The following is a 14,473-nucleotide window of genomic DNA, read 5'->3' on the forward strand; positions in this document are numbered from 1 at the left end:
AGGTGGTTTGGAAAATTGCTAGTTTGGCAAAATACACAAGCCACTATTTTAATGGCAGCCATAAACGGTTGAAATTCATTTTTGCATCATTTCTATTAGGACATGCAGTAACCTGGGAAATGGGAGAGATTACAATGCCTGCTGGGGATTCACATGGGATTAGCAATTATATCGGCTGTGATAGTTACTAAAAACATAAACAGGTACACAGTTACTTTCATTATATACTAATGCTAGAAGTATAGCAGATAAATTTTGAGTATTATTTTTAAATTTCAAATGCTGACATTATAGGAATATCAGAAACATAGTGTCACTGATGTACAGAAAGGAGAGACTTGAACAATGTGGGGGGGGTTATGCATAATCCCCCCATCGTATCTTGGAGGGGAAATTATGGTTTTGGTTAAGAAGCACATAAAATATGAAATAATACCTCCAGCAAACATGGATTGCCTGTGTAATATTGAGTTAGTCTGATGTGACTAGGAATGGGAAAACAAGAATAAGTGCAGAAGTAAGTTTATAGACACAAATGCACAAATGATTGTGACAATTATAACTATGCAGACAAATGGAATGGGCAAGCAAATCAAAATGGCTTATTGTGGGGATTTTAATTTTCCTGTTATTGGTTGGAACTCATGAGTTGTTAGCTTACTCAGTAGTAGGATTTTTCTGAATTTTTCTAGATGACTGTTCCATACCAACATGTTAGAGAGCAACAAGAGGAAGAAATATTCTTTATCTGATTATTAATACATGATAAATCATGTATTAATAATCAGATGTTTTCTTTACTTAGAAACCATTAAGCTACAGTGATTATAGTGTACTGATGAGGGTTGTATTCATAGAAATAAATATGGTTTGAAGTGAAAGGAAGGATTTTCTTTTTTGAAAAGATTATTATAATGAGCTCAGACATTTTTAAACTCTTTTCAGTGGATCATCTGATGTTAAAAATACAAATGGATTTTTTAACATGCTATTGACCACCCAGATAGGGAGCATTCATGGAGGTAATCATAGAGGCTCCTATAAGTTTAGAGGCAGAGAAGAAAAATGCATGTGATGATTACAATTTATCAGGGGAAGCAGAGTTCTATAGTAAGTACAAATTACCCTTTTGCTCAAAGTAAAGTAGCAAGGAATTCTTTGCATCTGTTAACACTAGAAAGAAACTGATGAATCATATTGGCCCACTTCACATGAATGGCATAAATATTAAGTTGCTGGCTGACTGAATTAATATTTAACAACTACAATCATTTCTGAAGTTTTCAGAGATGGAGCATACATTCAGATGTTAGTCTAATTCTGATTGGGAGTTAAATTATTTTATGATAACTGAAAGGAAATGGGGAGAAAAAAGTGATTCAGCTTAAAGTGAACGAGGATCTGGGGCTGGTGGAATCTACTTAATTATAATGTATATTAAAAGGAGCAGCAAAAGAATTAATCAAACTTTTAGCTGTAATAATGAGAGCATATATTTAGGGGAAATCTCTTAGATTTGAAATATGCAAATGTGTAATTTAACTTCTCTGCAGGGAAGATAAGAAAGTAGATAATTAAAGTCATGAATGGATCACAACATGGATTTTTAAAAGGAGCTCATGTTTGACAAATCTGATTATTTACTAAGAGGTGGTTGTCATGACGAAACTCGATGCAAAGAATTTTGACATAATAAACTTAGATTTCAGTAAAAGCCTTTTATGCTGTTCCACACAAAAGACTACAGTACGAAGTGGAGAAAATTACTGCTGTGGATAAAGGAATGGTTGAGTGGCAGAAGACAAAGTGGTTATTAATGGCTACTGCTCTTTAGGAAATGATGTTATTAGTGGAGTACCAGAGAATTCAGTTTTGGGGGCCCTTTATTGTTTTTGATATTGATGTAGGTATTGTATTTCAAGTTTGATGTCTAAGTTTGTTGATGATACACGGCAGGTAGAATGGTTAATGGCATTAATCAGGGTATGCTACTTCAAAGAGAGATAGATAAACTAAGCAGATGGGCTAAAAATAGCAATTGAGGTTTAACAATGTAGAAAAATGCAAGGTACTGCATTTGGATAACTGTTTGTTGTTTGGTTTTTAGGAGCATTAGCAACTAAGGCCATATTGCTCCGGGATATGCGTGGTCATTCCCTGACCTTTCCACATCTTCCGTATTTGGTGGTGACGAGCTCGAACCTCGGTCTAATCAAGAAGCGTGTGCTACGCACTGCTGCTCCTTTCCACCTGGCTACGGAGGCGCCTTTTGGATAAGAGTAATCCTAGAATAACATACCATTTTGGCTGTGGGTGTGTGGCAAACAGCCACACCCACGGCCAAAAATATACAATTCACAAAAATAGCCTTATGTGAATTGTATATTTTTTCTGGCTGATAATAAATATATTCAGCCAAATTTTATTATTTAATGATATGAAGTTGTCAATATGTATGAATGCTCTTCTAAGCTCTAAATAAGCTTCTTTCTTATTTTATATACATCTTATTTTTAAATTTATTAATAAACAGCTATTTGTATGCTAGTTAGTTGTCAGCATAAATGTGGCCATTAGTGTTTTATAAATTGACCTGTTATGCTGAGGGATATATTTTTAAATATATCCCTCAAGACAAGAAATGTGCTATTTAATTTATATCTCCAAGTAAAGTCAAGGTTCATACTGGGTAGATTATAGTATAGCTACCCATTTATGAATTCACATTTTTGAACCTCCTTTTATTGTCACTCTTTCAACTTGCTAAGCCTCTTCTTCGATCAAATTTTGAATTCATCGTTAAAGAGCATCATTCTTACCCAGAAGGTGACCAAAATAAATATTTGGTAACCCATATTTAAATTTATAGTAAACTTTCATATACATGACTGTCAGCTATCTGGTTTTACACAATATCTACTCCATTTTTAATCCAGATACAAATTTGCTACAATAGACTCTCAATTTTTCAGGATAGATGGTAAAAATAAAATCCCAGTTAATGAAAAATGTTCAGCAATGTATCTAAAAAATGTGCCAATAGATAAAAAATGAAAAAACTTGCCACACACCACACTACTCACATGTCCAATATGATGTGTGCATAGGTATAAAAACATACCTATAGGTCAGCGTTACTCAAACTGTGTTCTGCGGAACTAGTGTTCCGCAAAAAATCGTAATTAATAATTTAAAAAAATAATAATAAATAAATAAATTTTGCATATTTGTAGCATACACCACTTTTGTATCATTATAATATTTAACATTTTTTTTTTTTCAGTTATTAATATACTGGCATAAACTAATAATCAAATAGACCGCAGAACACTTTATTTTGGCAGGCTTTGCATAGAGAAGTATGCGTAGAGGTAATGACACCTACAAAAAAAGTAGCAATGTGGTGATCTAGTATAGCATTTGTATGCGATTTAGCCTGGAGTACATGGGTTAAAGGAGAGGAGGAAGCGAAACGATATCATAACCAAACTCACTTTCTTCCTTGTATATATATATTTTTTTGATAATTATTAGTATTTCGAAATGTTATCATTAAAATATGTGACCATGGACTGGTGGTTGAAAAAAGGAACTTTAAAACGAGAAGCAAAATACTTTTATTAGTGCAACTGTGGTCGATGAAAACGAACACAATATTGTTACACTTCAAAGTGAGAATGAACAATCTCAGCCTTTTGTTTCCCAGAAATCTGAAGTGAAAAAACAGGAACCAACTAATAAAAGACTAAAACGAAAGTATAATGACAGTTATTTGAATTTCGGCTTTACATGTGTTGCAAATAAAGATGCTCCTGATGCACAGTGCACCATATGTAATAAAATATTAGGAACACTTCTTTGGCTCTCGCTAAACTTGTGTTTCATAAGTGTTCCGTCAATATGTTGTGAGATGAAAAGTGTTTCGTGACTATTAAAGTTTGGGAAATGCTGCTATAGGTAATGGTGTATGCTCACATTGGTCGCCAAAGGCTGCCGACAGGGGTGCACAATAATTTTCACAATACTGTAGTTTTGTTTTAACTTAGTCTGTTGATATCTTTAAAACGTGTTTTGTTTTTAACATTATATTTTAATTTTTAAGGAAAATAGGAGAGATAATCGAAAGCCAATTCACTTAGAAAAATACGAAATTGTAGAAGATTGTTTCTTTCCTTTTGCTACTTTTTGACGAATGGTGCTACGAATATTTCTTAACAATTTATTCTGACAGAACACTATTGTCTTGCTGCTCCAGGTTGTCAAGAAGTGCTTCTGCATGGTTTAAAGCAACACTGTGGCTAAATTTTTGTGACAATATCAACTCTTCTTCAGGTTCACCATCATTATTTAGTGGTGGTATAGTAGTCGTTACATGATGTAAAATTTCTTCATCATTTAGTGCTTCATGGCCAGCTAAATCTTTGTCAGAATTTAGCCTGTCATGAATTGATTGTGCATTGACATCCCCGCACCCCCCAATTTGTTGCAAATTTCATAACATTTCTGCTTCACAGTTTCTTCAAATCCTAGGGATCCTTTGTCATTTCCCAGTAAAATTTTACACCAAGACCTCTTTAAGATTATGCTTTTTATTGATTTCCATGCTGCTTAAACTTTGTAAATCGCATCTAATACAGTCAGGTTTTCCGAAATGTCAATAAATCACAATCATTTTCTTCCACTAACCTGAGAAATAAATTTCTGTGATAAATTGCTTTCATTTGTTGGATGACACCTTGATCCATAGGTTGTATTAATGCTGTTATGTTGGGGGATAAGTATTTGATGAAAATATTTCCATAGTCTGATTTTAGAATTTTTTTCTTTTTAGAATTTTGATGCATTGTCTAACAGCAGGACAGCTTTCTGTGGCAAGCCCAGTGATACCAGATGTTGATGCACTGAAGGCACAAATTTAGTTCTAAACCAACTGGAAAATATCTCCCTGTGTATCCAGGCTGAGTTATTTTAGTAATCAACAGGTAAATTTAATATTGAAATACTCTAGAAAGCCTGTGGCTGCCATTCCAGTTATGCAGAGTTTCAAAGAATGAGACCTGGCAGCATTAGCACAGCCAGTAACTGTCAATCTTTGCTTTTGCATTTTATGCCCTGGAGCTTTTATCTCGGTTTCAAAAGCCAAAATTTTTGATAGAAGACATTTCCAGAACAATCCTGTTTTATCGACATTGTAAACGTGACGCACTAAAACTAAACATTTGTTTTCTTTCTATTGTTTTTTTTTTTTGAGTGGCGGGTGTGAAGACAGTGGGGGTTTCGGGATAATAGGTACATTCATCTCCCAATCACAACTTATAACGCCACTTCTTGTCGCTTATTTACAACTTGCAAAACATCCCGTGGTGGTACTTATTCTATTTATATTTATTACTTAAATTTTATAATTTTCAGTGGATATTTTTTTTTTTTTTTTTTTTTTTACTTTGGAGTCTTGAAGTGTCCCAGTTAATCCAATCCCGGTAAATCGAGGGTCTGCTGTATTTGAGATATCTGTAAATATTTAAATAATTGTTCAATTCACGTCTCATTAGTTTTGTTGTCCCACAAGTGGCCTGTAGTGGTGACCGTGCACATTGTTCAGTGCTGGTCCATGAGTCTCGCTGATCAGTTGTACCATATGGAAAGTATTGTTTATTTTTTATTTTTTTTGCCAGAAGGTAGTTGTCATAATTCCTATCCCATCTACTATGAATGTGAATAAAGTGCAGTGCTAATTATCAGGAGTGCATTTATGCCTAGGAAATTTAGACAGTTGTCTAGGGTCCCTTGATGGCCCTTAACCTGTTTGTTTTAAAATAATTTGAATATAATACCAAAAACTTCCATTTTTCCAGCTGCATTGGGACCTTAAATTGACTGGAAAAAATGAATAATCTGGATAAGGAGAGGTTATACATACAGCCTGACACCCTACCTATGAATTACCCTAATAAAAATTGTTTTGGGAATCGTTTTTTTCCTGGACTTCCCTCTGTAGGGATCCATGTGTAGAGATTTTGTTTAAGGCTTGCAAATTTAGAAGTATGTTCCTACTAATGATAGTCTAAAAACTAGACATACAGTAATAAGTAAGCTGGCAAAGGAGCATAACAAGAAAATTCTTATGAGAGAATATTATCTTAGTTCAGTAACAGTTGTGACATTAAAGCACAAAAACAAAACTTAATGGAGTTTAATTTAGCATCTTTTTAGTCTCTGAGGTGGCAGTCCCCGATGCTAAAAAGACATTGGATAGAAGATGTATACTGTGCAAATCATGGCGGGAAAACTTGGACATCATTTTATGTGAATGGTTTAAGCTCAGACTTTCAGAGGGTACTTTGATCTCTATCTGAATTCTAATAGAGAAAGCAAAGGAATAATACAGTTTTTATGTGGCTTTTTATTATTTGAAGACTAAATACAGTAATTAATTTCAGTTGATAGGAACTTGGGTTAATTTATATGTAGAGTGCCATGTTATAGGTATAATTTCTCTGCATCTGGATTTTTCATTTTTAGTATCCCAATTAAGGTCCCAGTGGAGCTGGAATAATGAAAGTTTACTGCATTGTATTCAAAATACTTTAAAACATGATAGTTATAAACATTCTGGGTAAAAATATTTAAATTTAGAAGGTATATTCTATCATTATTTGAGATTTTAATGTAGTGTTATTAACTTTAGGCTAAAACTCCACAATTCAGAGCATACCAGGAACAAGTTTTAAAAAATGCAAAAGCAATGGCTAAAGCTCTTTTAGACAAAGGGTACTCTTTAGTATCAGGTAAGATAGTTACATCTATTTAACACCCTATTTGTTTTTAGTTTCCTAGTATTAAAAATATCTGTTGGCTCAGCTTCTCTGTAATTCTTTTTTTGGGCCCAACATTAGATAAATAATGAATATTGTTGCATGAATTTAGTATTCATTCATTAAAGTCACAATATTTCCTTCTGGATGAGTCTGTTTATGAAAGAGAATTGATTCATTTTATAGTTTGAACAGTTTATTTTATTCATTTTGTATTTGTTAATAAAAGTATACAAGGATAGTGTGCAGAAAAATGACAGCACCATGGTACACTAACTGTGCTCATATGCCAAGTATGGATCTCACACATTATGACCATTACATGGAATAAACTAATCTCTTCCTGGCATTCCTTTAGTTGAGTATTTATGTAAGTGAGCTGTGGCTGCATGGAAGACTGCAGTAATTTCGAATGGGTGTGTAATTACTGGTTCTCATCTGTCATGGCGAAACTGTCTTGAAACATAATTTTAAGCAAGGAAAGAATAGAAAAGAGGCAAAATAAAAGGAAAATTATAGTTGGGATCCTATCTGAAGATGTTATTAGTCTGTGTTGCAAGGAAAACTGGATGAATAACAAAGTGGACTAACTGCATATAGAGTACCATGTGCACCTTAAGCATTCTGTATTATTAAAAACAGTACAAAGTAAACTTTGTAGAGCGAGTGATATGTTGGGTTATTTTGTACAAACTGCTCATAACACTCGAGCTCCTTGTTTCTTATACCACTGTGTAGGGAGGCCTAAGGACATGGAAATGTGTCTTATGATCTGGTAATTCTTCACTTATCACTTATCATTCACTTAGAGAAGTCTGGGTTCATATCCCATCAGTAACTGGAAGAATTCTTAAAGGCCTCTTCAGTTAGGCTCAAGGTTAGCTGATCCCTGGAAGAGGAAGCAGACTTCCCTTGTGGGTTATTACAGATTTTTCTTCCTTGTGAAGGAGGACTTGTGTATCCTTCACTATGTTCTTGATGAACTGCTGTTTGTATGTGACTGCAGTCCTGAATGCCTGGTTCCATATGATGTGAGATACATATTCACTCGTAATGCAATATTTTTCTCTGCTGGAAGGGGTCTTTTTTAGCATTAGCATTAGTAGAGGCATTTGATGCAAGAAAGCAAGCTTATGCAGCATCAGCCAAAAAAAAAAAAAAAACCCACTCCCACTTCACCCCTCTGTTCGTTCAAAATACCTGTCCAGCTGAGCCTTAAACTTATTTAGGCTATCAACTTCCACGACAAGGGATGGAAGTCTGTTCCACCAACCAACCACTCGCTGGCTAAAGGCAAATTTCCGCACGTCTATCCTACATCTGTCTTTCCTCAATTTGAATTTATGCCCTCTCAGGTGATTATTCTAAGCGAGAGGAAGAATCCCATCAGCATTGAGCATGCTCAAACCATTCAATGCTTTATACACCTCTATCAGATCACCTCGCTGGTGCCTAGTCTCCAGACACTGTAATTTGCAAATCTTAAGCCTTTCTTCGTAAGAGCACCCCTTTGTTCCATTCACTAATCTTGTTGCCCTTCTCTGTACTCGTTCCAGCAGCTCTACATCCTTCTTGAAATGAAGCCTCCAGGCCTGTATACAGTACTCTACGTGTGGCCTGACCATTGCCTTATACAAGGGAATAATCACCTCCTTATCCCTGCTAGAAAAATTCCTATATATCATTGACAATACACCATGAGCTACTCTTGCAGCCCGTCTGCACTGCTCAGAGAACTTCATATCTGCCTGCACAACCACCCCCAGGTCCCTTTCATTCTCTACCACTGTCAGTGTAGCACCACAGAGTTGATACGTTGCTCTGGGGTTGCTGTTCCCCATGTGTAGTACTTTACATTTGTCAATGTTAAACTTCATTTGCCACCTCTCAGCCCATCTGCTCAACCTTTCCAGATCCTGTTGCAGCAACATAGTGTCAGTAGTGTCCTTGACAACCCTGCCTACCTTTGTATCGTCTGCAAACTTCGACATTAAGCTTGATATACCATCATCAATATCATTTATGAATACAGAAAACAATAATGGACCCAACACTGAGCCCTGAGGGACTCCACTGATAACATTAGTCCACGACGAGCAGTATCCATTGATTATCACTCTGTCTTTTCCCCCTCAGCCACCCCTTTACCCACAGCAGCAATTTGCCTCCAATGTTACACTGCTCCAATTTGTGCAGCAGTCTTCCATGTGCAACAGTATCAAAAGCCTTTCTAAGATCCAAGTATATAATATCAAAGTTATTCCCTGCATCCAGTTCCTTTGTGACTGCATCATAGTATCCAATCAAATTGGTCAGGCAAGACTTCCCCTTAACAAAACCATGCTGTGTCCGAGCTATAACTGAAGTCTTGTCTAAATGATCCTGCAGTGCTTCTTTAACTAGTGCCTCCATTAATTTTCCTGGAACAGAAGTTAAACTCACAGGTCTATAATTGCTTGTGTCAGCTTTTATCCTCCTTTGTGAATTGGGGTCACATTTGCACATCTCCAGTCTGTGGGTACCTCCCCTGAGTCCAAGGAAGCTCTCATAATTATGGCTAAGGGTTTGCTTACTTCCTTTGCTGCCTCCTTTAATATAACTGGATAGATCCCATCCACCCCAGTTGCCTTTCTTGTGTTTATCTTCAACAATTTCTCCTCCACTTTACTCTCAGTTATTACAAGATTCTCTAGCTTACTGCTAGAGTTGAAGACACCTCTGGCTTTCCCCTCGCTAAATAACTCCTCATGTGTGAATGTCGATGCAAAATATTCATTTAGTTTGTTAGCTACCTGAGCAGGATCATCAACAGTTGACCCATCGATATCAAGTGGACCAATCTGATTCATCCCCTTCCTTCTAGAGTTTACATAAGTAAAGAACTCTTTGCTGTTTTTCTTTGCATCCCTTACCAAAGATTTCTCGTAATCTGCCTTCGCCTGCCTAACCTCCTTTGTAACTTGGTTACAGATCAACTTGTATCTATCATAGGCTTCTGTGTCATGTGTTAATTTGTATGTATCCCATGCATGTTTCTTCTCTGCCATATGCCTCATCAGTTCATCTGACATCCATTTAGGCCTAAACCTTGAACAATATTTCTTAGTTGGTATGTAAAGTCTAGTAGCTTCCAAGATAAGTTCTTTGAATGCTTCCCATTTTGCATTTGCTGTTGGTAACATCATCAGTTGGTCCCACTGTATAGAATTTAAATACTGTGTCAGTCCATCGTAGTCGCCTTTACGAAAGCAATAACCCTTCCCTTTACCCCTAATGGTAGTTACCTCTTTGAGTAAATCCCACTTCAGCATACTGTGATCACTGCCACCTAGTGGTTCATTTATCTGCAGATTCTTAATGCATGAAGAATCACTGCTGATAATCAAATCAAGAGTATTCCTCCCTCTAGTTGCCTCCCGAACATGCTGATGTAGAAAACAATCATCCAATAAATCCACAAAAGCTTTGCTAGTGTGTGAGTGACCAGCCCACAAATTCCAGTCAATATCTGGGAAATTAAAATCTCCCATTATAAGACTCTCTGATTTACTGGCCCACTCTATTTCCCTGTACAGTTTCTTATTATACTCATCAGAGTCATTAGGCCTATAGCACACTCCTACTCTCAATTTTGACCTCCCAATGCTTATGTCACACCAAACTGACTCGACACTGCACTGTCCAGCGATGTCCACTGGCTTCACTTCCTTGGATTTTATGTATTTCTTAACTAATAGCATAACTTCTCCTCCCTTCCTATCCAGTCTATCTTTTCTGTAGACGTTGTACTCCCCAAATTCCAGTTCTGCATTCCTTATATCTGTGTGACACCAAGTCTCTGATATCCCAACAATATCTGCCTTTGATGTTTTGAGCAATACCTCAAATTCATCAAATTTATTTACTAAACTCCTAGCATTGGTGTACACGCAAGTATACATGCACCTATTTCTATTCTTAGCTACCCTAACACAACCCATGTGTTTACTTGTACCGCAATGACTCCCAGCAGTCTCTGAAATATCCTGAATCTTGTTTTTCAGGCTTCTGCTCATTCCAATAGAAGCAGTGCAAGAATCTCTTTCACCTCTGCCAGTGGCTACTGTTAATCTATTTGTCTTTGTATCCCCCCAAGCTAGCAGTTTTCCGACCCACCTAACACTGCCTCGATAGCATCAGCAAATATTCTTGCACCCTTTCTATTTAAGTGTATCCCATCCCTGTAGAAGCAATCCCTCCTGTTAACAAGTACAGTCCAGGCTGAAAAAAATTCTACCCCTTGAGCCTTGCACAATCTTTCCAGGGCCGAATTGATCGACAAGGCTCTCATCATATACTCCCTCCTATCGTGTCTGGGAAGAATTGCAGACACTTTCAAATTCAACCCTATTTCACGGCTTTTTTTCAACAGTGACCTGTACTTGTTAAGCAATTCTGCCGGTCTCCTACTCTTGATATCGTTAGTGCCCACGTGTACAACTATATCACCTTTTGTGCCCTTAAAAGATGATATCTGCTCTACAACGTCATCAATCTTTGCCCCTGGCAGACATACCCTGGTCCTTATAAGAAGATGGTTTTTCTTTCTAAGTGAGATAGTCACTTCTCTTCCATAATCCTTAAAATCACCAGACTGCACTTCCATACAGCATTTGTGGGACTGTAAAAAGCAGCAGCAACACGTTATGAATCTGAAACAGTTCTGCTAGTTTGATAGATTGTGACTTCATGTCACATTGTATCCATTCTGTTTTGGATTTAAGTGTTTGCACTTTCTTTTATTTATTATTATTATTTTTTTAATATAGTTCCATAATACCCAATTAATTTTTATGTTTCATCTAATGTTTTGGATAAATGTCTTGGTATCCCTTTCAAAATTGGCCATGTGGTAGGCAATGGCATGCCACCACATTATCTGATGCCACAGAGACCACAACAAAAAATATAAAAATTAAAAATATAAATATAAAATTTAAAAGAAGGCAAGATGGATATCGTCATCAATGAAATGGATAGGTATAAAATTGACATTTTAGGAGCAAACAAAGTCATGTGGACAGAATAGAGTCATTTCAAAACTGAAAATGGATTTTTGGTGGTTATTTTTTCTGGAAGTGACCAAGTAAAAGAACATGGTGTTGCTGCCATTTTGAATAAGGAATGTTCAGGGTTGCTTCTTTGATACAATCCTATGAATAGTAGAATGATGATGGTTAGACTTCAGAGCCAGCCAGTAAATCTCAGTTTTAGTTGCATATGCACCGACATCAACATTCACGGACGAAGATATGGATGTTTCTTATGAAAATCTCCAGTCAGCTCTTGATCTGGTCCCAAAAAAGGATGTTTTGATAATACTCATGGGTGATTTTAATGCAAAAGTAGGCAAGACAGTTTCTTCTAGTCCAGAATGTGGTAGGTTTGGTCTTGGCACTAGAAATGAGCGGGGAGGCGCCTCCGTAGCCAGGTGGGAAGGAGCAGCAGTGCATAGCACACGCTTCTTGATTAGACCGGGGTTCGAGCTCGTCACCACCAAATACGGAGGATGCGGAAAGGTCATGGAATGACCACCGCATATTCCCGGAGCAATATGGCCTTAGTTGCTAATGCTCCTAAAAACCAAACAACAACAACAAATGAGCGGGATGAAAGTTTAATTGAATTTTGTCATCTGAGAACAGTCTTGTCATATGTAAAACCTGCTTTCAGCAGCACCCGAGAAGGCTCTACACATGGAAATCTCCTGATCATAAAACAAGGAATCAGATTGATTATATCCACATGCATCAAAGGTGGCGTTCTGGTGTAATCACAGCAAAAACACTTCCTGGAGCAGATTGTGGCAGTGATCATCAGCTACTCCACATGATTCTCAGGCTGAAGCTGAAAAATATCATGAATAAAGTTTTCCTTAGACGATTGGATGTAGAAAATATTCCAAACGATTATATGCTTGAAACAGGCAATCGTTTTCAAGCTCTGTTAGAACTAGATGATGATATGCTGCTTGAGGAAATGTGGGAAAATATAAAAAGCATTATTAAGGATTCAGCAAATAGACATATTAGAGAAAGGTCAAACATCAGGAAGCCTTGGATTACAGAAGCCACTTTTAAACTTATTGAACAGAGAAGAACTGCAAAAGCCCAGGGTGTACAAGGAAACAAAGAGTATCAGGAACTAAGCAAAGTCATCAAATGCTGTTTAAGCCATTTGATGACTCAGTGAGATTATATCAATCGAAAGTGTAAAGAAATCGAATACTACAACAAACGAAACAACACTAAAAAGGTGTATGATGTAATTAAGTCCTTAAGACAAAAGTTCCGACCAAAATTTAATGTAATTAAGGACTCCAAAGGGGAAATTTTAACAGATGAGAACAGTCAAAGGAAGGTGGAAAGAATACTGTGAGCAGCTCTTCCGAGCACCTGCTGGCACTAATGATCTGCCACCCTCTTTTCAAGAGTGTGATCATGAACCAGTTCCACTGAAGGAAGAAGTCGAAAAAGCTATCAGAGAACTGTGTGGCAAGTCACCTGGAATTGATGAAATCCCAGTGGAATTGATTAAAGCTACAGGTGTGACGGCTGCCGAGATTTTTTATAAAATGATTGTAAAATTTGGGAAATGGGACAGTGGCCATCAGATTGGAAGAAATCAATTTTCATCCCCTTAAAAAAAATCTGAAAATTTGCCAAATTACAGGACTATTAGCCTAATTTCTCATGCTAGCAAGATTCTTCTTAAAATCACATTGAACAGAATCTCAAGAAAATTTGAAGAAATGCCAGAAGAGCAAGCAGGTTTCAGAAGAGGTAGAGGAACCAGAGATCAGATCTTAAGCCTACGACTGATTATAGAAAAATGCAAAGAATTCAATGTTCCAGTCGTTTTGTGTTTTATAGATTATGCAAAAGCATTTGATTGTGTTCAACATGAGAAACTATGGGAAACGATGACTATTATGGGTTTCCCAATCCACATAATTCAGCTGATTAAGCTACTGTACCAGGAACAGGAAGGAACTGTGAGAACCAACACGGGAAACAGACTTTTTCACAATAGGTAACGGTGTCAGGCAGGGCTGTATTTTGTCACTGCACCTTTTTTAATCTTTATGCCGAAGATGTCATGCGTGAAGCTTTGGAAGATTTAGAGACTGGCATAAAAATTGGAGGACTGAAGATAAACAACCTTCATTATGCAGATGATACTGTGCTAATTTGTAATTCTAAGAGAAACTCTGAGGAGAGTATGTGAAGCAAGTAAGAAAAAAGGATTGTTTCTGAATGTGTGTAAAACTAAAATTATGGTTATTGGTGATAATCTTGATTCCAGTAAGGTGAAGGTTAATGGGCAAGATATCGAAGAAGTTGATGAATTTGATTACTTAGGGTCAAGAATAAATAAAAATAGTGACTGCTCAAACAATGTAAAGAGACGACAGGCAATTGCTAAAACATTGGTCGCTGATCTGATAAAATTATGGAGAGATCATGACCTGTCCCTAAAGACGAAACTGAGAATCATTGATTCGTTAATTTTTCCAGTTGCCACTTATGGATGTGAAGGATGGAATCTGAGAGTTGACAGGAAGAAAACTGAGGCATTTGAAATGTGGTGTTACAGGAGAATACTGTGTATTTCTTACT

At 36.7% G+C, this 14,473-nt stretch overlaps 1 protein-coding gene across 1 annotated transcript in view; it reads left to right on the top strand.

Annotated features, from left to right (window-relative positions):
• LOC150075187 (serine hydroxymethyltransferase, mitochondrial-like) overlaps positions 1 to 14,473 on the top strand; it is a 140,339-nt gene that overhangs the window by 105,385 nt on the left and 20,481 nt on the right. The window contains exon 9 of the mRNA XM_090389091.1: positions 6,689 to 6,788. Coding sequence (XP_090245217.1) covers positions 6,689 to 6,788 — 100 coding nt within the window. The remainder of the gene's footprint in view (positions 1 to 6,688; positions 6,789 to 14,473) is intronic.

This window comes from Mastigoproctus giganteus, chromosome 14 (assembly GCF_048544385.1).
Source record: "Mastigoproctus giganteus isolate SK-2022 chromosome 14, ASM4854438v1, whole genome shotgun sequence".
NCBI lineage: Eukaryota > Metazoa > Arthropoda > Arachnida > Uropygi > Thelyphonidae > Mastigoproctus > Mastigoproctus giganteus.